The 23,914-nt window shown below is 36.9% G+C and overlaps 1 protein-coding gene across 3 annotated transcripts; it reads left to right on the top strand.

Moving 5' to 3' along the window:
* Positions 1-791: 791 nt before the first annotated feature.
* PALS2 (protein associated with LIN7 2, MAGUK p55 family member) lies at positions 792-23,914 on the top strand. Of its 3 annotated transcripts, XM_083377957.1 has the most exons (13): positions 792-1,746; positions 2,671-2,792; positions 4,464-4,517; positions 5,163-5,315; positions 5,826-5,978; positions 6,581-6,808; positions 8,191-8,322; positions 10,998-11,097; positions 11,447-11,515; positions 12,866-13,027; positions 13,923-14,125; positions 17,705-17,833; positions 20,288-23,914. In XM_083377957.1, the coding sequence occupies exons 2-13, from the start codon at positions 2,676-2,678 to the stop codon at positions 20,462-20,464; spliced, it is 1,677 nt and encodes a 558-aa protein (XP_083234083.1). In that variant the 5' UTR covers positions 792-1,746; positions 2,671-2,675; the 3' UTR covers positions 20,465-23,914. The 3 variants fall into 3 exon arrangements, with proteins under 3 accessions (XP_083234083.1, XP_083234082.1, XP_083234084.1); XM_083377956.1 differs by lacking the exon at positions 792-1,746 and having other exon boundaries at positions 2,500-2,792; XM_083377958.1 differs by lacking the exons at positions 792-1,746; positions 4,464-4,517.

The following is a 23,914-nucleotide window of genomic DNA, read 5'->3' as shown; positions in this document are numbered from 1 at the left end:
TGTCTTTTTAAAATGGTAATTAATTTTTCCTCCGATTGCCTCTGATCGCTACAGAAATCAAGCCTAGAGATGTCTGCTATACTCAATGACTGTGCTTTGTTTTCAGCGATGTCATCATTTTTAATCATTGTTAAAAAATTAATGCTAGCATTAGCGTACATTAATGCACATTAAATTAGTATTGAGGATCAGTAACTATCATTCTGGTCCAGTGCTTCTGGCTTGAGCTGTTTTTAGATGTGCTTTTTATATGTGAATTGCTTTACTGTACTTTTACATACATACAAAATTAAATACATTTGAAGGATAAAATTAGTGCTATAGGTAGTCCTCAACTCACGACTGCAGTTGGGACTGGAATTTCAACCATTAAATTGTGATGGTCGTAAATTGAGGAACCCACATGACCAGACACAATTTTATGACTGTTTATATGGCAATCATTAAGAGAGTCAAGATGTTGTAAATCTAAATCACATGATTGTTAAGTGAACCACAAGGTTGTAAGTGCCAACATATTTTCCTAAAAGGATGTTTTTTGCCAGAAACCAACAAAAAGCACTAGAAATGGCAACAAATATTGCAAATCACACTCATATGACTACAGAATCTGCAATCGATCATAAATGTCAGTTTCTAAGCCCATATGGCAGTCATGTGGCCATGGGAGGAGGATGCAGCATTTTGATATGGCTAGAATGATATGGCTGCTTTATGGGTTGTAAAGCACCTTTTTGGAGGCAATTGTCTCTCTCCAAATATTCATTAAATGACCAGTCTTAAGTTGAAAATGATCTGTAGTTACTATGTTTCCCTGAAAATAAGAGCCACCCCGAAAATAAGTCCTGTTTTTGGTGTGCGCCTAATATAAGTCCTACCCCAAAAATAAGCCCTAGTTAAGAGCCCGCTCACTCTATCCCACATATGGTTGCTCGCTGCCACAATCGGGCAAGAGAGTGTGTGTCACACCGGTGCTGCTGCCACAAGTTGAAGAGAGGCAGGTGGGGTGGAGCTACTCACGTGCCTCGCACCTGCTCATCTCGGCCTCCACAGCCAGGCCGTTCCCTGTTCGGCAACCTCTCTCCACCTGTTCAATGACCCAGCTGCCTGCCCGTCTCTTCCCTTTCACTCCCCACTTGAGCCGGACTGCCATACTATGGATGATGGGCAGGGGAGGCTCAGTTGCCTTACCTGGTCGCTTTCTGCTGTTTCGCAGCCAGGGTGGAATGACAGAAAGAGGCTGTACTGCCGCTGCACAATAGCTGCATCTGCCGCTGGAGGGGCTTTCTTTGGTCATGGCACCACTTCGCCCCACAGATCACCTGCCCAGTGGCAGTCATAGCCTCCTTTTCCTCCTATTCTCCCATGGCTTAGGCTGTGGCCAGATGGCGCAAGCCTCCCGTCACCTCCCTCCACCTGCCAGACACCTGCTGAAACTGCCCGCTCCCTCGCACCATCTGCTTGCCTGTGGCCACAACTGCCTACAGGGCTTGGGAGGCAAGGACAGTGCTGGTGAACACAACTTCACGTAAGAAGGAGAGTGGCGTGGACTTGGGGCAGCTGAGGGACCAGGCAGCATAAGCCTCCCCTGCCACCTCCCTCCGCCTGCCAGACACCTGCCAAAGCTGCTTGACTGCTCCCTCCCACTGTCTGCTTGTCCACAGCTGCAACAGCTTACAGGGCTTCCTAGGGCAGAGGTTCAGGAGGCGAGGGCAGTGCCTGCGAAATGCGCCTTCAGGCGAGGAGGTAAGTGGTATCGACAGGCGGGGGCAGCCAAAGGATCGGGTAGAACAAGCCTCCGCCTGCCAGACAAGGGTCTTCTTTTTCGCCCCTTATATTACAGTAATACACATTTAAATCAGTACTGTTGAAATTAGAAACTGTGACTTGAATATTGGGACTATGGTATCTTATCTTAGCATATAGATCTACACCTTAAGGTAGGTTATTTAATTTTATAATACTATTTCAATATCTTCTCTAGTTTTCAATAAATTGTGATTTATAAATGGACAGATGGGTTGTTATGCATTACCATAATTGGCACTTTTGAAGGATTATGTCCTTCCATATGCTTAAACAATTCATATGTAATGAGTATAGCTCTGTCTAATGGCAATGAATGGAAACTGTCAGGATTGATTCCTCATTTCTACAATCTTTCCCATCCTGTAAGGAAGCTACCACACTTTGATGTTTTTCTATCTCAAAAGTAAGTGAACAAATGGATGAAGAGCACTCACCCATTCCCGCTTTTATGAATGCTCAAGTATTTATTCCATATAACAACTACAATTAGGACCAACAATTCCATTGCTAATGGGACCAGCAATTCCATTGCTAAGTGATGTGGTCATTACGTATAAACATGACTGCTATGGTCATGAGAGGACTAGTTCTAAAGCTATTTTTTCAGAGGCATCGTAAGTTTGTTTGCTAAACAGGACAAGCCAAGAGTACTTGTAAATTTGTTAGCTTTCAGGTGCCAAAATGTTTCTTACTGGTTTTAAAATCTTTCTCAAAACCAACATTAAAGTAGACAAATATTGGTGGTTGGCCTTTAAGTGACTAGTCATTTTTATTGACAATTATTTTAAAAGCAAAAGCAAATAGACAATATATTTGCTATAATAAGTCTGAAGTATTTTACCTGTATGTATTTCTTTTCAGTAGCAATGCAGCAAATTTTGGATAATCTTACTGATTTACCCTCATCATCAGGAGCTGAAGAAATAGACCTTATTTTCTTGAAAGGAATTATGGAGAATCCTATTGTAAAATCACTTGCTAAGGTATGAGATATTTATTTATGGCAGTTAATTTCCAGATGTTCAATGCCCCTTCTCATGTAGACTAGCTCCTTGGAAATTCCTGGTACATCAAGTGAGAAGAATTGACCATGAAATAGTTTTCAAAGAGAGGGCAAACTCTAGGGCCGTGGTGGCAAACCTATGGCACGCGTGCCACAGGTGACACGCAGAGCTCTCTCTGTGGGCACGTGTGCCGTTGTCCCAGTCCTAGGCCTTCAGCAAGGTTTTGTAAAACCTTTTCACTTTAGGCCTCCGTTGCCGTGTGCAAAAAAAAAAAGGTTCAATCAATAATTTCAACTTTTCACAGGAAAAAAAAAAGATCTCGCAAAGTTGAAATTGATTGGTTGAACTTTTTAGTCCCACCCAGTCTGCTGTTATCACCGCAGCCACGCCCACCCAATTGGCCACATCCACCCAATGGGCCATGCCCACCCAGCACCTGACGATACATAAGTGGGTTTTGGGTTGCGGTTTGGGCACTCGGTCTCTAAAAGGTTTGCCATCACTGCTCTAGGGGATTCCAGAACACCCCCAAGAGTGCACTGCTATAATATAGCAGCAAAAATTGCTGAATTTTAACAATATTTAATTTTAATTAATTTTTTAAATTTTAATTTTATTAAATTTATATACCGCCCTTTCCCGAAGGACTCAGGTAATTGTAATCTGTTCTGGGAGGGTCCTAAATGATTTTAGAATTAGGAAGAGATCCTACCTGGAAGATGTTTTTCCCATATCTACTCTAACCCCCACCCCACCCCAAAGTTTTGTTATTGACAGTAGCAGCTCTAACCCCTATGTGATAATGCCCCATGTCAATAATGACTTCTTATGGCCCTTCAGAGAGTTGAGAGATTGAACTATGTGGACGAGTTGCATGAACATTGCTGGGATCTAGTGTATGAGATAATATAATCTGATATGCAAGAGGGTATGAACGTTGGAATACATTCTGATCACATCGTTGATCAGATGTGGGGCCTCCAAACTTAATTATTTTAATTGCTGTGGTAATTCTCAAGTGACCATTAAATATCCTTAACTTCATCTTCTATATTTCAATAAACATGCATTAATCTGATGTTTCAAAAATAGCTTGTGAAAAGATAAAAAGGATATCTGATAACTTTATATATAGAGCATAGGGAATTATAATCTGAAGTTTCAGTATTGTGTTTCTTCAGTATACAGTTAATAGATGAATGGCAATTTCTTCTCCAAAAGAGTAAATACTATTTAGGTAATCCTTGATTTATAACCATTCATTTAACAACTGTTCAAAGATATGATGGAGCCAAAAAAGGTGACTTATGAGCAGCTCTCACACTTACACCTGTCACAATGTCCCCATAGTCACATGATCAAAATTTGGGCGCTTGGCAACTGGCATGTATTTTCAACCTTTCCAGCTGGCTCTCAACAATCAAAGTCAAGGTGGAAAGCAGACTTAACAAGTTAATAATGCAGCATAAAACTGGGTGTGACTCAATGACTGCTATGCAGTGAATTTTGTTCCTAATTGTGGTTGTTAGTGAAGTACTGTCTAGTCTAACCTGATGAAAGGATGGTTTGAATTTAGGTTGCCCCCACTGTTCTAGGCATCAGATGAAAAAAGATAAATGTGGGTATTCCTTACTGTATTCTTTCTTCCAGCTGAAGACAAATTTATGGAGAAAAATTAGTTTTGCTTCTGCTAATCTGAATACAGTATGTGATTTATACTTTCTCAGTCTCATTTACCTTGCATTAAGTTTTCAGCCTTATTGAGTAATGCTTTAAGACTTAGGAACTGGTGCCTCTACATATTTTTAAAGCAAAAAATCAGGCTTCTATGGTAAAAGTAGATATCGTAAGGAAGCAGATGTAGAATAATAATGATTCTAGTTTGCTAATTTGATTATCCTAAGAACATCATCTTTCCGTATATACCCGTTTCATATTGGTACATATATTTTCATGTAACTTTTTATTTTGTAAGATATTTACCGGTAGTCTTTATAACATCACCATTACCTGTGGGGAGAATCTATACCAGAATCTGAAGCATAATTGTGCCTTACTATTTCCAAAAGGCTGTTAACCTTATTATATCACTTCAGTTACTAGGAGTAAAAACAAGTATTCAGAAAAGTATATTTGCACATTTTATTTAACAGAAGTGCTGTTTTTTCAAGGGTCCTGAAGCAAAGATAAAAATCCTATATTACCCTGCATGAAATAACAATTTGCAGAAAATACAATATAATTGGTCAACCTGAGCTGTTATCAAAATACCCAGTAAGTATTGTAAAATCAATGGTAAATCAAATACACTTTTTCTTGTTAGTATGGCTTGTTCTGTAATTTTCATAGGCTCATGAACGATTAGAAGATTCTAAACTTGAGGCTGTGAGTGATAACAATCTAGAGCTGGTCAATGACATTCTTGAAGACATCAGTCCATTAATAAATAAAGATGAAAATATTGCTGAATTGGTTGCTATACTAAAGGAACCACACTTTCTGGTAAATATATTTTCTAGTCTTAACAATTAAATATATTTTTGTTCAATTGCTGTAAAACATATGAAAATAGCTTTTGTTTTAAAGAAGACTTTATGGTTCAGATCTAAAAAATATTCTGTTAATGTTAGACTGAAGATATAACTTCAGATGTGTTTGATTTTGAACTATATAGTATTTTGATTGATTAATAACTTCAGTTATCATTTCTATTTAATTTACTTCAGATTAGACCATAATTTAATTTTTTGTCTGAGCTGGATCACTTCTGTTGTTTTGAGCTGAAAAAAACATGCTAAAATGAGCAATCTGTAGAAAAATTCTCTGTATGATTAATAGAATTTATCGTATTTTGCAGTTGCTATTTGCAAAATTGAGTTGCCCTATTAATATTGTAGGACCATTCTGGATTGCCAAGGAATGGCCTTCAAATTATTCTGTGTAACTATTGGCCAGTTATAGCTGAAAAAAAGATGTATTAAATGTATCATCTCATCCATTCTCTATTTGCAGTCACTTTTAGAAGCTCATGATATTGTGGCATCAAAGTGTTATGAATCTCCTCCCTCTAGTCCAGAAATAAATAATGCTTCGGTGAACAATCAGATAATACCAGTAGATGCTATTCGTATACTTGGAATTCATAAAAGAGCAGGGGAGCCTCTGGTAAGTATGACTTCCCCCCCTCTTAAATATGAAATATATTTGGCAGACTTGCATAATATTTCTCATTTCTTTAATTATTAAAGTTATATGATGGCAAAATACTTCTTGAATAGAAACTAAAATATAAACATATAGTGGGAGAGGCATAGTTCTTTAAAAACCTGTTTTTATATATTGAGGCAGTCCAGTGCTTTTGTGGGACTGCAAGCTTTTAGTGTGTGAGTGTATATGAAAGGAATAAGAAATTTCATTGAAAACACTAATATGCTCCCAGGAGAAGAAATACTAAAGACTTGCTTTATCTATGCATGTTCTTCAACCAGTAAATAGAGTAGATTAAATAAATTTATGTTAATAAGTTAGATAAGGATTAAAATAATTGTGTTCAGTAAATTGAAAATGTGAGAAATCCATGTTTGTAAATCAATTCCTTATATGAAATACTCTTTTGCTTTTGGATTTCAGGATCATAACAGTGTATAAGTTTTAACAGCTCTTATGTGATGTCAACTAATAAGAAATCACGTTGTTAAGATTCTAGTTCTGAAATGGGGATAAATGTTTCAGAGATAAACTCTGATGCCCTTCAAATGTTCATTTAGGGTGTGACATTTAGGGTGGAGAATAATGACCTGGTGATTGCAAGAATCCTTCATGGAGGAATGATAGACCGACAAGGTCTCCTACATGTAGGTGATATCATTAAAGAGGTTAATGGTCATGAAGTTGGAAACAATCCAAAAGAATTGCAAGAACTCCTGAAGAGTATTAGTGGTAGTGTCACTCTGAAGATTCTTCCTAGCTACAGAGATAATATTGTTCCCCAACAGGTTAGTAGTACTGTCCTTGATTTGAAGCTATATAGTGAATGTTCCTAAGTCTGTGCTTAAAGTGAATTTATACTGTAGTTTAGTCAGGTACATATGGTTCTTACTTATCATCCTTTAGTCAAATTTGAATATATAAAATCGCGGAGATGTTCTGAAGCTGCACAGTGTTTTTATGAGCATTACAAAGTAGTGTAGGCATGTATTATGAAGTCTTGTATGTAACACAAAATTTTAATATTTTAATAGAGTATGGAAATTTATTAATAAGTGTGAATTATCTGTTTGTCGGGAGTTCTCAGCTCAGGGACCACCTGTATTTTTAAATATCTAGGAGTGGTTTTCTACTCTTTAAGAGAAATAGGATATCCCATCATGAATTACATTTCTCTAATAATTTGAAGATCTTTAACAACCATTGTATGATTTTTCTTCACTAAAGGAGGTGGTTTAGTTTGAGCTGTTTTGAAAATTTTCCAAGCTAAAATGCCCACCTGGGGCTTTATATTGAGAAAAATATCCTTGTAGTAGCCCCTATACTCGCTACACCCAGATAAATAGTGTCTTCACTAAGTTAGAAGTTGTGGCCTAATCCAATCTCATTACATAAAAAGTAATTTTGTCTTTTCAGAACTATGGTTTTATGAATAAACCTAAAATGTTTTGATGCAATATTTGAAAACTATTACTTTGTAACTGAAATTGTGTTTTGGAGCTTTCTCTAGCACCCACACTTCCACTGCTTTTTAGTCATGCTTTGTTCGAAAGCCTTTGTTTATAAAAGATAGTGCAACACACTGCATGAAATAATAACAATTCTGAGAATTGACTTGTAAGCTATGGAATAAAATAAATTAAGTTTGAACAAACTATGTAGAAAATCTTTAAAATTGTATTAAAAAAATTGTTTCATTGTTTTAGTAATCATTGAGATGGTTATTTCATATAAAGGCAAGTCCCTTTTTATAACACTAATCAGTTGTAACCTTTCTGTCTATTGCTTTGGGACAAAGTTTTCTTCTGTGGTAGATGGCATAATTTTCTATGCAAGCGTGAATCCTAGAACTCTTAATTAAAATATTGGTTTCACTTCAGCTCACTTGACTGCTTTCTGAGAATATAAACATCTAAAAATAATTGGGATCACCAAAACACAAATTATAAGAACATAAATGGCCACATGATAACTGTAGTACCAGTAATTCATTTCAAGGGATTTTAACAGCTTGAACCTTTACCAGAAACTTAATTGTCTTTCAGAATTGTTCTTTGGACCCTTCATTTTGCTAAATCAAAAAAATACTTAACTCTTAAGCATGCTTGCTCAGTATTTGTAAGTCTGTTAGAATTGTTGTTCTTAAGCTATTTTTAAAATTATGTTTCAGGTATTTGTGAAGTGTCACTTTGATTATAATCCATTCAATGATAATCTCATTCCATGCAAAGAAGCTGGTCTTAAATTTTCCAAGGGAGAAATTCTTCAGATTGTAAATCGAGAAGATTCAAACTGGTGGCAGGTTAGAGACTGTTAAATTTGATACAAATTTTCAGTGCATTAATCCAGTCTTCTGCTTAACTACATATTGCATTTATTTTTTTTAAAATTCTATTTTGAATCCTATGAGGACATACTGTTAAATATAATTTCATACAAGAGAGCTAGTTTGGTGTAGTAGTTAAGAAATCAGTTCTAGTTCCAGCCTAAAAACAAAGTCGTCTGGGTGATCCTGGGCCAGTCACTTATTCTCGGCCCCCAAAAGAAAGCAATGGCAAACCTCTTCTGAAAACCTTTGCCAAGAAAATTTCAGGGACTTGGAGGAAGGAAGGGGGGAAAAAAGGAAAAAAGCAGACAAAAATTCAGAACAGTTTCAAGAAAGTGCTGTAGATCCTTAGGCTATTCCTTCTATATCATCAAATTATAATTCTGTCTTTAAAAATATGGAGAAATTATCAGGCTGGCCTTGGCGATCATGTGCAATTCTATGCTCAGAAAAACTAAATTATACAAATCAGCACACAGATGTACTGTAGTATACGTATTAAATTGTTACAGAAGTATAGCCTATAAGGATATTAGTAGCCTTTATGAAACTAAAAATGCCTCTGTGCTTTTGGGAGGGGCTTCTTTGTGCATGTGTGAATATATATACATAAAATGGAAAAAATTTGGGTCTTAGGTGTGTTGGTGTGAGAGAGCAAAAGTAAATATTTACAGAAGGAAACATTCTCATTAACTTAGTTCTGTGACTAAGTTAATGTTTTTGAAATTGTTCTTGGCTGTCTTCTAGCATCTGTTATAAGAAAAGAATAGCTAGATTATTTATGTGGGCACATTCCTAAAATTTTGTCCAGTGCATTCCAACACAGCTAGCCTTGAGTTGTCGCTATGGGAGAGATTATTAGTCTTGATATTTCAGAAGGAATACAAATGGAAGAGAAAATTTGCATAGAATTCATCTAAACATTTGGAAAAAGGGGTACCATTTCTTTATTTCCGCTTACATCGTTATATATAAAAGGTACCGGTAAATGTCTCCTCAGGATATATTTGGCTTTTACAAATTGAGTGGTCTATATTATTTAGGTGGTCTGCATTATGTAATCCTTATTTGTAGGCATAGATGGCCATGAGATGGGATCAAATGATAGAAGGTGTGTTGTGACTTCCATGAGGTGTATCCCTTTGATGTCATTGGTATCTAAAGACTGTGTACAAGTCTTTGGAACATATAAGAAATCCTGAATTACAGTGCATATCCATTCATTCAACTGATTTAATGAACGTAATAGGCAAGAATGGGATTTTTTTTTTAAAAAAATAATGCATGTTTAACATGTACTCTTTTAGGACTTCACTTAAAATATTTACTGAAAAATGAGATTTGATTGTTGAAAGGTGGGTGAAATGTTTTTTAGAACATTCAACTGTTCTTATACTTGCACTTTATTTATTTATTTATTTATTTATTTTATTTTATTGGATTTGTATACTGCCCTATTCCCGTAGGACTCAGGGCGGTTTACAGGGCAGTTAAAACCATGAATACAAAAAATTAAAAACAATTAAAACAATTAAATTAAATTCAAGCCCCAGGAGTAAATCTAAAACCCAGTTAAATTAACAACCCCACAGTCTGGATCAAACAGATCGAAGAGCCAAGTTTTCAGGTCCCAGCGAAATGAGCGAAGGTCGGGGGCAGTCCTAAGTTCTGTGGGTAGTTGGTTCCATAGGACAGGCGCACCCACAGAGAACGCCCTTCTGGGAATAACCCGCCGACATTCATTAACTGGCGGTACCCTGAGAAGGCCCTCCCTGTGGGGGCGCACAGGACGATGGGAAGATGATGCCGGCAGCAGGTGTTCCCTTAGATAGTCCGGACCCAAGCCATTTAGGGCTTTATAGGTCATTACCAGCACCTTGAATCTCACCCGGAGGGCAACCGGAAGCCAATGTAGCTCACGGAGAAGAGGTGTTACACGGGAGTATTGGGAAGCTCCCATCAAAACTCGTGCGGCTGAATTCTGCACCAGTTGAAGCCTTCGGGTGGTCCTCAAGGGCAGCCCCATGTAGAGGGCATTGCAGTAGTCTAACCGGGAGGTCACGAGCGCATGAGTGACTGTACGTAGAGCATCTCGGTCCAGATAGGGACGCAACTGGTGCACCAGGCGAATCTGGGCAAAAGCCCCCCTGGTCACGGCTCCTATATGATCTTCCAAACTGAGCCGTCTATCCAGGAGGACGCCCAAGTTGCGAGCCCTATCAACGGGGGGTAATACCTCATCCTCTATTGTTAATGATGGAGAAGGCTGGTCAGCCCGAGATGCCGGTATGAACAGCCACTCAGTCTTGTCAAGATTGAGACGAAGCCTGTTTCTCCCCATCCAAACCCGGACCGCCTCCAGGCAACGGGACATCATGGTGAGGGCATCACTGGGTTGGGTCGGGGTGGAAAGAAAAAGTTGGGTATCATCAGCGTACTGGTGATACCCCACCCCGAAACCACGAATGAGCTCACCCAGCGGCTTCATGTAGATGTTGAACAGGTTCCAGATATCTCTCGTCTACTAATGTGTTACAGTGCTTTGCATCCAACTTGTTTATATGAACAAATCTGAACATTAAATAGCTTTTGGATACATTACAACTTATAATATAAAAATCAATTTTGTTACATGCTTAATTTTATTTCAGGCCAGCCATGTCAAAGAAGGAGGAAGTGCAGGACTTATTCCTAGCCAGTTCTTAGAAGAAAAGAGGAAAGCATTTGTTAGACGGGACTGGGACAATTCAAGTAAGGAACACAAAAATATAAATTTATTATGTTCTTTCTTCCAAGTTCCATGCACTGTGAATAATGGAGTGCATTAATGCTTTTAATAGCATTCATAATTACAAATTAAGAATCAAAATAATTTGCTTTCTTTCTAATTTCTGAATCTTTTCTGCCATCTGCTGGTTCTTAGACAAAATTAAATAGGGAGCATTATAACCATAAGTCTAAATAATTTATTATAGCTATTTAAACAAATTTAGAAGTTACAAGCAGTTAGGGTGATACGGCTTTCAATGGAGTACATTAAGACTTTGTTTCAAACTAATATAACAAATCATAATTTCAGAAATATCTCATTTGTTTTTAGGTCCTTTCTGTGGGACAATAAATAGTAAAAAGAAGAAAAAAATGATGTATCTCACAACTAGAAATGCAGGTTTGTGAATTTCAGCATTACTAGAATACAGAAAAATAATTCAGCAAGAACATTTAGAAAGTTATTTATATTCATTTAGCTTAACAACTACTGCAAAAAAGATAGTAAAATTTGGGGGGGGGGTGTTCACATGCTGACCACACAACCACTAATATGACATACAACCGTAATGGTCATATATCAAGGACTACTTATATCTTTTGCTCTAGTGGCTGTACATACAAATCCAGGTAGTGATTCCAAATGCAATTGATCTTTTCTGAGTTTTCCTATGTGTAGACAATTTGATATCCCTTGTCACTGAATAAAAAAAATGTATATTTAACTATTTTGCTAATTTATTTTATAATAAAATTATCTTTGCACTCATGGGTAATTTAGCTTGTTATATTTAGCAATTTAATACTAAAGTGAAATGGGGCACATTAATGATTTTTTTTTACTACCATATTAAAATAATTTAGGGGCCCTGTGTTCCTGGCTATATCTAACTTTCCCAGAAGTAATTGGGAACAAATGACTTCTACACAGCACTATTTTTTAAAAAATAAAATAGCAATGCAGTAGTAGAAATCCTACTACAGGAAAGCATTTTTACTGCAGCTGTTGTATATTACATCATTCATATAATTAGCAATGTTACTCTGTTGATCCATCTATGTTCATAGTATATTCATCATTTGAAAACTACTGTATGAAATCAGAGACAGAATCTGAAGGTCCAGAGCATATGACTTTTCACCCAGTGCTTTCCCAAAATTATCAAATCATAATTTTTAATGTGTCTAATATTAATGTGCAATATGTAATTAATTTTAATTAAGCTTAAATGTACATTAAAACAACTGTAATGGCCCAGTCCTATCAACTTTTTGGATTGGGCTTTCTACCACGACTTTCAGTGGCCACATTAGATACTGCCCCCTTTCTGAAAATACATACATAGATACATACATACATGTGTGTCTGTGTACAATATCTGCAAAGCTGGAAATAATAAAAATGGGTTTTAGCTTTAAACCTTACATGACACAGGCAAGGTTACCTGCAGCACTGTCTCTCCTTGAACTAATCTATCCTGTACTAAATAGGTAAGTGCATTGCAGATCCTTTCCCTTAAATGTCACTTAATAGGGGCTTCAGAGGCGCGGATTCCTAGTGGCTGACCCAACCCTTTGGACAGCCTCCCACCTGAGATTCAAGAAATCGCAAATTGATTGGGTTGAGAAGAACTGTCCCAAAGTCATCCAATGAGCTGCATGGCTGATTGGTGGATTGTAATATGTAGAGTTGTGAAATTTATATAATGTTCACATTGGTTTTGATTTTAACATGTTTTTTTACATCTAGAATTTGATCGACATGAAATTCAGATATATGAGGAAGTAGCAAAAATGCCTCCATTTCAAAGAAAAACACTGGTCTTAATTGGAGCTCAAGGAGTTGGCCGAAGAAGTCTGAAAAACAGATTTATTGTACTGAATCCCACAAAATTTGGAACCACAGTACCGTGTAAGTTTTTATAATACTCTGTGTGTTTACTTATTTTACACATTCATTAAGCATATTTCTTTGATTCCTGATAATCTGAATCTCAGGTAGACATTATGAAATAAGGTAGTAAACTATAAGTTAAAATCATCCATCCACTGCGGGATGAAGGCCTCTTCTGCAGGTTTCCAGCCAATATCTGATGGCATCAGCAAGTAGTGTGGGCCTAATTGGCAAAAGAAAGCTCAGGACCATGTTGGTTGGAAACTACAAGTTAAAATATTACGAATAAATGCATTTGAAATTGTGTAAGTAGTTTATATTTTCTAATATTGTTCTAATATTCAAATATTGTTTTACATATTTGGCAGTAAAAAAATTATCAGCAAACATATGGGCAGTTGTGCCTGAAAGCATATTCACCTGGAAATAAGTACTTCTGAGCACACTTTGGTATGCATTATATAAGAAATTCTACAAATAGACATTTAAACTATCTGCATGCAAGTTTATTTAAACATTTTAATTATAGCTAGTTGGTAAAATACTTTTTTTTTTCAAATACAGATGAGAGAGGGGCAGGAACTGCATGAACTCAAAATGAAAATAAAAATGCAAATTAAAAAAGTGCTGCAGACTAAAAGTCTGGTTTCTGGAGCTTTCATGTGACCTCTTGCAGCCCCCAATCTTTCTCTCAGGTTTATGCCTCAGGGTTGGAATGTTTCCTGAAACATAGGAATTATTTTATGAGCCATAACAAGGAAACCCATTCTTGCACTGAAGGCCCTTTCTACTTGTACAGGATATCTACTGTATTCAGATCCTCTTGTCTTTTTCTAAGAAGTGCTTACATAAAAGCACACCTGTCTGTATCTTTTGTGTATTGTTGTTTTGCTCATATGTCAATTTTGTTTAGTTACATCACGGAAACCAAGGGATGATGAGAAAGATGGGCAAGCATACCGGTTTATGTCACGAAGTGAGATGGAGGCAGATATTAAAGCAGGAAGATATTTAGAACACGGGGAATATGAAGGAAATCTTTATGGTACCAAAATAGATTCTATCATTGAAGTGGTTCAGACTGGAAGAACATGTATCTTGGATGTGAATCCGCAGGTATGCTGGTGTAATATTTTGATATCCAAGTGTCAAATTGATATTGATATTTTGATATCCCAAATGTCAAATTGGAGAAAAACCTTCAAGAGTTGGATTTTCTTTAATTACATTAATTTGAGTAGTAAGCAGATTTCACAAGAGGGCTAGACTTTCCTTTTCAACAGGAAGTGGGGAGTACATCATGCCTTGATGCTGCCAGTGATGGCCAGAGAGAGCAGGAATGGTCCTTTTCCTATTTTAGCATGTTTTAAATGCTATTTTCACAAGGTTTAAGTGCCCATTATGACTCTTAATCCTCCCCAAGACAGTACAATTGAAAAAAATAATCTAAAAAAAAATCAGTCCCGCCTACTTGAAGAAATTTGCAAGTTGTGGATTTCCCAGTTGTCTCTAGAGGGGAGCTAGAACCTTAACATATCTGAAAGAAATTCTCCCATGACTTCAATGTATATGTAGAATTTTTATTTTATTTTGAAATGCAAAGTGGCTTATAAAGTTGAGTCAAAGGCCATCTGGATTGGCATTTATAACTTAATGATAGTTCTTGATCCTATATTCCCTACCATTACTGCATTTTTCCCCACCTTCTTCTTTGGCCAATATTTGCTACTGCCTCCTATTGGTGGAGATTATAAGTTTAAGTTTAAGTTTTATTAAATTTTTATACCGCCCTTCTCCCGAAGGACTCAGGGCGGTGAACAGCATATAATAAAAATACAAAAGTACAAAAGTTAAAAAAGAATTAAATTATTGCCCAAAATAAAACAGTAAGAATATACAAATATTAAAACCCTAAGTTAACTCCCCATCAGGCCAGGCCAGCTTGTTCGAATAAATGGGTCTTTAACCTGCGCCGGAAGGAGCGGAGATCCGGTGCCATCCGGAGCTCAACCAGCAGTTGATTCCACAGAGCCGGGGCGCCCACAGAGAAGGCCCTCCCCCTGGGGGCCACCAGCCGGCATTCTCTGACCGGAGGCACCCTGAGGAGGCCCTCTCTGTGGGAACGCACAGGGCGGAGGGGAGTCGACGCCGGCAGCAGGTGGTCCCCGAGGTATTCCGGACCCATGCCATGTAAGGACTTAAAAACCATCACTAAGACCTTGAACCTCACCCGGAAGACAACTGGTAACCAATGCAGCTCGCGGAGCAAAGGTATAACATGGGAGTACCGGGAAACTCCCAAGACAACTCTCGCGGCCGCATTCTGTACCAGTTGGAGCCTCCGAGTGGTCTTCAAGGGAAGCCCCATGTAGAGAGCATTGCAATAGTCAAGACAAGAGGTCACGAGCGCATGAGTGACCGTACACAGGGCATCCTGGTCTAGATAGGGCCGCAACTGACACACCAGGTGAACCTGAGCGAAAGCCCCCCTAGTCACGGCTACTATATGATCTTCTAAGGTAAGCCGTGAATCTAGGAGGACTCCCAAGTTGCGAGCCCTATCCACGGGGGGTAAAGACTAGTTGTAGAAGCAGTATGTAGATAATAATAATTAATAATAATAATAATAATAATAATAATAATAATAATAATAATAATAATAATAATAATAATAAAAGTTGGAAGGGACCTTGGAGGTCATCTAGTCGAAACCCCTGCTCAGGCAGGAAACCCTATACCATTTCAGGCAAATGACTATCCAGTCTCTTCTTAAAAACTTCCAGTGTTGGAGCATTCACAGCTTCTGGAGGCAGGTTGTTCCACTGGTTAATTGTTCTAACTGTCAGGAAGTTTCTCCTTAGTTCTAGGTTGCTTCTCTCCTTGACTAGTTTCCATCCGTTGCTTCTTGTCCTGCTTTCAGGTGCTTTGGAGAATAGCTTGACTCCCTCTTCTTTGTGGCAGCCCCTGAGATATTGGAACACTGCTATCATGTCACCCCTCACCCTTCTCTTCATTAAACTAGACATACCCAATTCCAGCAACTGTTCCCTATATGTTTTAGCCTCCAGCCCCCTAATCATCTTGGTTGCTCTTCTCTGTACCCTTTCTAGAGTCTCAACATCTTTTTTACATCGTGGTGGCCAAAACTGGATGCAGTTTTCCAGGTGTGGATAAAAAATAAGCCTCTGGTTCTTTTAATTTTTGAGGCTGACTTCAGGTGACTACATGAAGTCTTTGTAATTTTCTTAGCAACATTGTCAGAAGGGATTCACCATTGTTTTCTACAGCTTAGGAAGGGTGACTTGCCCCAAGTCACCCAGTTGGCTTCCATGCTAGGACAAGAATATTTTTTTCTTTTCTTAGTCTAGTGCCTTAATCACTAGACTAAACTAGTTCTCTTAATCTTTGGAAAATTAGAGATTTAAAGTCAAGTCAGTGGGGAATGGGCAGAAAGCTTCTTTGCTTGGAAACTGTATACCTATAGTGGAAAATTGGCAAAGAACTCAATTATAATAATTAAAAGGTTGGAGAAGGGAAATTAGTATTAATTTAATCCTGCCCTGCCTTCACTCAGTTTTGGGTGTGGTTCCCCCCAACCTGCCCTTAAATATCCTACAAAATTTGATAATGGCTCTGAACCCAAATTAGGATGTGCAAATTAGTAGTTTAGTGGAAATCTGCTTTGACAATCCATTCCAGAATGAGGCTTTGTTGATGAGGGGAAGGGGTGCCTATTAATCAGTGTTGACTCCTGGTAACTGGACAGGTTCCTGCATTTTTTGACAAAATTTCAGAAATGGCTTGCCATTGTCTCCTTTACAGGGCTGAGAAAGAATGACTTGCTTTGCGCCTAAGATGGGACTAGAACTTGCCGTCTTTTGGTTTCTAGCCTGATATTTTAACCACTCAACTAAACTGACTATGTTGCTTTCTTTTTGATATAAAACTTTCTTTTTTTATCAAGGCTTTGCCTGAAATAATTCTTACCTATAGTCTTCCTCATATTGTATTTATTTGTTGCATTTTTAATTCTTCAGTATGTTGTGTGGCAAGTCACTTTTTATTTACATTTACTTATTTTGCTTTTTTAAAAATTAATACTAAAATATTTCTAATACTATTTTCACTACTGAAATGTGCACATAAATACTTGATATGTAACTAGAATATGGTAACTGTGACATCATACATAGTGTGTGTTGTTAGATTATAGAAGTATAATAAAGAAAATTCTCTTATCATTAGGTACTAATCATTTTGAGAAATATAATACTGAATTGAAATTACTGAAATTAGATTTAGAAGTCACTTGTCTGTAATTTTTGAGCAGCTTACAGTTCAAGAAAACAGTACAGAGAAAATTTCTGCCAACCATATTCTGTATCTCACCACCTTTACTACTACTACTAATATCCTGGGAGAATTGCCATGTTTGTAAGACTTCCAGAACATCATCAGTGCACAGGGATCTCTTGGGGCATGTAATATAGGAGGCTGAATGCAATGACTCAGAAAGCACACTTTCTGTGTCCTAATAGATGGCATTGTTTGATTGAAAGTACTGAAGCATGTTGTCTATAGTGAAAAATACATGTTATCCCCTGTGCTATCATGAAAATTTGCATAATGTTACTTACACTGATGCTGCCTACTATCCAAAAAATAGAGTGCATAACTTAATTCTTTTCTTTCCAGGCACTTAAAGTGTTGCGGACATCAGAGTTTATGCCCTATGTAGTTTTTATTGCTGCTCCAGAACTTGAAACCCTGCGTGCAATGCATAAAGCTGTGGTTGATGCAGGAATTACAACCAAGCTTCTAACAGTAAGGGAAATTATCTTTTTTATGACTAGTTTGTTTTATCAACATTATTAAAGCTACACCTAATATACGAGGGCAATTTGGAAATAAACCTCCGTTTGGTTATCAATAACAGACACTTGCAGATACGGAACTTTTATTATACACATTAGAAAACTACAACATTACATTACTTTTTGACATAATCGCCATTCAAGTTGAGGCACTTGTCATAACATCTTACAAGGCTTGAAATTCCTTAGTAGTAGTTGCTCGGCATCAAATCTGGGCTAAAGTATCCCAACAGAACTGCTTCAAAAGTTCTTGGGTGCGTCTAGCGGTGTGCAGGCAAACATTGTCATGAACCAATACCACACCGGAAATCAGCATGCCCCAACGCTTGTTATGGATGGCTCGTCTGAGTTTTCATAACGTTTCACAGTGGTCGAACCACGCTCCACGAACTTCAGTAGCAGTACTTCTTTGGCATCTTCACATTTGGCGGGATTTTCTATGACATCACTTCTGGTGTGATGTTAGTTCACGATAATGCTCGCCCGCACACCACTAAATGCGCCCAAGAACTTTTCAAGCAGTTCCACTGGGATGTTTTTGATCACCCCCCCCCCAATAGCCCAAATTTGGTGCCAAGCAACCACTACTAAGGAATTGCAAACCTTGTAAAACGTTATTACAAGTGCTTCAATCTGAATGGCGATTATGTCAAAAAGTAATGTAATGTTGTAGTTTTCTAATGTGTATAATAGACGTTCTGTATCTGCGAGTGTCTGCCATTGAAAACCAAATGGAGATTTATTTCCAAATTGCCCTCATAGTATGGGCCATCTTCAGATTCCTTTCCCTCTTTTACTTGCTTGGCCATTTGTAGTTCTTGGAGTTTCACTAAACTTCTAGGCATGCTTGTTGCAGATTTTTATTTCATTGTGTTATAGCTGCTTCATCGGTTCCAGAAAACCTGGCAGATTAATAGTTTGTTGATAAGATAACCTTTATTGTAATTTTTTTTACTGTGTGCACATTGGCACACATTAAAAATGAAATTCTGTTGTTTGCTCTCAAAAGTGTACACATACATAACACACCTATAAACATGCTATATACAACATATCTATATACCTACACCCTTACATGTGAGGCAAAGAATGTCCTTGATTTTAAAACGTATTATGGAGCAAGAAGCTCTTTTAATTCAAATAATAATCCTAATCCAGTTTCTTAACTGAAAAGTGGGACATACCTCTAGGTACTGTAAACTTGTATTTTTCTGTTGCTTACAACATGGCTCCTGCACTTAATATGACACTGTATTTATCCATTTAAAATTGCCAGAATGGTATGAATTAAAATAATAGTTTGGATTCAGATTGTGTTAGAATATGGAAATCAGTGGGATTGGTAAAAAGCTAATAAGGATAATTTCAAATATCAAATATAATTCTGAATATAATTAAATCTAAATTTAGCCTAAAAAGTGTGTGAAGCTCTACAGAAAGAATGTGGAAAATAATTTCATGAGTAAATTATTAGGCAAAATAGCCAGATAGGTCAGTGTCACAGAAGGTGGTCATTAAGTGTTTAAGGCCCTACATGGCCTGGGTCCGGAGTACCTTAGGGAGCACCTGCTGCCGGCATCAACTTCCCTCCACCCTTTGTGCTCCCACAGAGAGGGCCTCCTCAGGGTGCCACCGATCAGAGAATGTCGATTGGTGGCCCCCAGGGGGAGGTCCTTCTCTGTGGGCGCCCCGGAACGATGGAATCGGTTGCCGGTTGAGCGGATGGCGCCCGATCTTCGCTCCTTCCGTCGCGATCTGAAGACATTCTTATTTGAACAAGCCGGCCTGGCCTGATGGGGGATGGTTTGGGTTTTTTATTCTCATTTTATAATATGTATTTATTGTTTTTAGCTGGGCACGTTTAATTCTTTTTTTAACTTTTGTATTTTTGAATTTTTATGTATCTGCCCTGTTCACCGCCCTGAGTCCTTCGGGAGAAGGGTGGTATATAAATAAAATTATTATTATTATTATTATTATTATTATTATTATTATTATTATTATTATTATTATTATTATTATTATTATTATTATTATTATGGCACCCTGGTCCTCAGCTGCTAGAGCTTTATAAATGTAATAAACTAATATTGAAATGTTTATTTCTAAAGATTTCAAAGTATGCAAATTATGTGCATGTTTAAAGTGCTGTACATAACTATAAAAATCCTAAGAGCTAGACTGCAACCTAATTAAAAACATCTGTACCTAAATAGCTGAAAACTTGCGTTTTCAGATTCCTGTATCATATTTTTAGGAATTAAATTTTACACACTTCTCTAAAAAAAACTGGCCTTGCTGATCTTGAAGATTTTTTTAATGCAGGCTCTCAATTTTAAATCTGACCCCAGTCGCTTGCTTTTTATAATATTGTTTTATTTTTATTTTATCAATATTTTAATAGGATACTGATTTGAAGAAAACTGTTGATGAGAGTGCACGGATCCAGAGAGCTTATAGTCACTACTTTGATCTGACTATTGTGAATGACAACCTAGACAAAGCTTTTGAAAAGTTGCAAACTGCTACAGAGAAATTGAGGATGGAATCACAGTGGGTCCCGATTAGCTGGGTATACTGACAGTTCTTTTGAAGATGAAACAAGCATCATATTATGTTAGTTGAAACAAATACTAATAAGAAAATATTGTACAGTGGTGCCAGATACTTGGCAGGACCCAATATGTTTTTATTTTATGTATATTAAAATAACAGTATGTTAGTCAAATTTTTTATACAAAATGTTGAAGGGAAAGTGTACTTAATATGTAATTTATTTTAATTTTTCTAACTTTTTACAAATAACCTTTTTATTCATATCACATGAAGGAAATGCGTTGAAGCATTTTTATAAATGTTTTGATTTACTATTTTGCCTTTATTCATCTAAAGAATTTTCCAGTCATTCATTTATACATTTGATCTTACATTTTCACTGTGATAAGGAGACAAATACTTGAAAAGGTTTTTGTAAAACTCTGTTTTAAATCAAATGTTTCATCTGATTAGTTATTATTTAGATATAATCCTTGTCCTAATAAGCTTACATCCTTGACATAAACAAAACTTTCAATAAAACAACCAGCACTGAGCCGTGTTAAATATTTGCTTAATGTTTATCCATCTTTTGCAGCTGTTTTGTCTTAGGCAGATGTAGACTTTTATGTAGATTCCCTTTTTACATAGATGTAAAAGCAATATCTTAAACTTTCCCAAGGAGTCCATTTTAAAAAGCTAACATTTCAACCCATTCAGTAAGTATTTTTCAAAGTATTTTCGTAACGTAAATTCATTGTGTTTGAGGTAATGGTGAAGTAGCCTTAAAGAACCTCATACTACAGAGTCTTAGTAAAGAGCTCAGCATGTAGAATGTATGTTCTTAGTTGTGGAAATCTCATGGCTTAGAGGAACAAAATCTGCTTTTTATTACAACCTCGCTCTGTACTTGTATATTGTTCTATGACTGGCTTTTAGTTTATACCAGAGTATTTATGAGTGATTTTGTGTGTTATAAAATGTAATGTGACGGGGCTTTGAGCTGATATTTTGTGTTACATGGCTTTATTCACCAAATTGTGTGTGAAACTAAAATTACTGACAGATGCTAAAATTCAGTATTATTTATCAAAATTTATTTTTGTTTCACACTCATATTTTACAGTGTTAGTTAATAACTCTTCCTTTAGTCAGTTCATTATCTTAAGTTCATATTTACTGACTTACTGATAAATACATATCCAATACATATTCTATTAAGGGGATGTAGATATGGATGATTACTAAGAGGGAATAATCCGATGATCATATTTGATATTATGCCTACTATTATAAATAGAGCCATCCATTGCTAACATACAGAGGGCCTGAGCTGGTTATCATCTCCCCATTTCATTTATTTTGCATATGAGTTTGGGCACTAGGATTACAGAGCTTATTTTCAATACCAAAGTATCATACACAAGATGCCAACAATGGAAAAATATTGGAAAAGGCCAAGGCAGTATAAACTAGCATTTAATTATTTTGGCTTTTAAGATGCATAAGGAAACAGGGTTTCAATAGTTTTTAGCTTATATAGAGAAATGTTGACACCAAAAAGGTACTGTAGATTAAAAAACCTTTGTGGTATTTTTTTAAAGACTGAAGTATATTTTGTAAAAGGTATGCAAATAATTGCATATCTGTGTCTTAATTGCTATTGGTATTTAGAAGTTAAGTTCTAACAATATGAAATAGAGAAATTTATTTCTGTTGCATTAATTCTATAGATAGGCTGATGTTAAGTATTTGAAAAAATATGTATACCTGAGTCTGGGGGAAAAATTGCCAGTACCCCAAATGACATTTTATTCTGTAATTTCAATGTCATTACAAGGGTATGAAGTGGGTTACAATGTAAAAATGACTATACTTTTATTGAATATAACGTTGTTTGAATGGAGATTGAGTGGAAGACATTGCTGAATTCTCAAGTCAAATACTGCTTCTCATTCCTTTGTTTTCTAATACTACATTAGATAGCATTCCAGTTTGTTTGTTGCTACTGCTCTTTCCTAAATGAGAATTTGGGCTGCATTTTAAATAGCCTTGATTAAAGTTCTGTTCAGATTCTACCTGAACTGTCTTTAAAAAAATAAAATGTTCTCAAGCAGAATACTCAATCTACTCCCATCTTGTTTTGTTTCTAGCCATTGATTTATATTATCCACTCTGGTTGGGAAGCAGGTTTTTCAAATTGGCCTTAGTTCAAGGAAGGTTTAGCAAGTGATTAAAGGAGTTCGATTTTGGTTTTAAGGCTCAGAAGCTCACTGCTGTCAAACAGGAAGAAGAAAAACAGAACATCAGTATTTGCCTTAATGACTTTCTAAAGAAATTCTTAACAGTTGTGAACTGGTACAGAAATATTTTATATTTTCTCTGGGCATGCTGATACCCCTATATCATCTTGGGAGAACTGCTCATATCACAGAATTCACTCTTGGCATCAGTGTGGAAATTTAAATCACAGGTCCTGAATGCACACATAAGGATTGCTGCATTTGATATAAACTACAGTACACCTCTATTCTCAGTGGCAGAATATCATTGCACATGATATGGGCCATTCACTATTTTTGCTGCATGGGTGTAATCCCATCTATGAAGAAATTAAAACTTTGAATACAGAAACCCATGAATTTATCCTCCCACTGAATGGCAGCAATGGAGAAGTATGCAACAGGCAAAATGCTTCCAAGGACAGTACCATGATACTACAGTTGGTAAATGAGGTACAGAATGGATTAATTGGGAAGGTGTAAATCAGAGGCAAAGGGACGCGGTGGCTCAGTGGGTTAGGACGCTGAGCTTGTCGATCAGAAGGTCGGCAGTTTGGCGGGTCGAATCCCGAGTGCCGCGTAACAGAGTGAGCGCCTGTTACTCGTCCCAGCTTCTGCCAACCTAGCAGTTCGAAAGCACGTAAAAATGCAAGTAGAAAAATAGGGACCGCTCCGGTGGGAAGGTAACAGCGTTCCGTGCGCCTTTGGTGTCTAGTCATGCCGGCCACAAGACCACGGAGATGTCCTCGGACAAGCGCTGGCTCTTTGGCTTTGAAACGGAGATGAGCACTGGCCCCTAGAGTCGGAAACGACTAGCACACATGTGCAGGGGAACCTTTACCTTTACCTTTAAATCAGAGGCAAAACATTTCAAGTGTCCTAATTTCAGTTCTTGGCATCTTTGTCTGAAACTGAGTTACTGTCAATTCATTTCAACATAAAAGTGGAAAAAGTGTCTATGCTTACCATGAGTACATGAAATGGAAAGATAATATTGCTTGCTGACATTAGGGTACATAATTATCTGTACCACAGTAAATATATATTGAAATATGTTAAGTGTATAGGTATGCCTGTGTAATAATAGTAGAAAACAATGGTTTATGCAATTGCCTATACTAGATGTTAACATGGATTAGTAAATACTGTTCATTATTCTGTTCTATAATTTTTACAAAAATTATAGAATGGAAAAAAATAAATGTGCATGGCAG

The sequence above is a fragment of the Vipera ursinii genome (assembly GCF_947247035.1).
Source record: "Vipera ursinii genome assembly, chromosome: Z".
Classification (NCBI taxonomy): domain Eukaryota; kingdom Metazoa; phylum Chordata; class Lepidosauria; order Squamata; family Viperidae; genus Vipera; species Vipera ursinii.
This window is presented reverse-complemented; position numbering and strand designations above follow the sequence as displayed.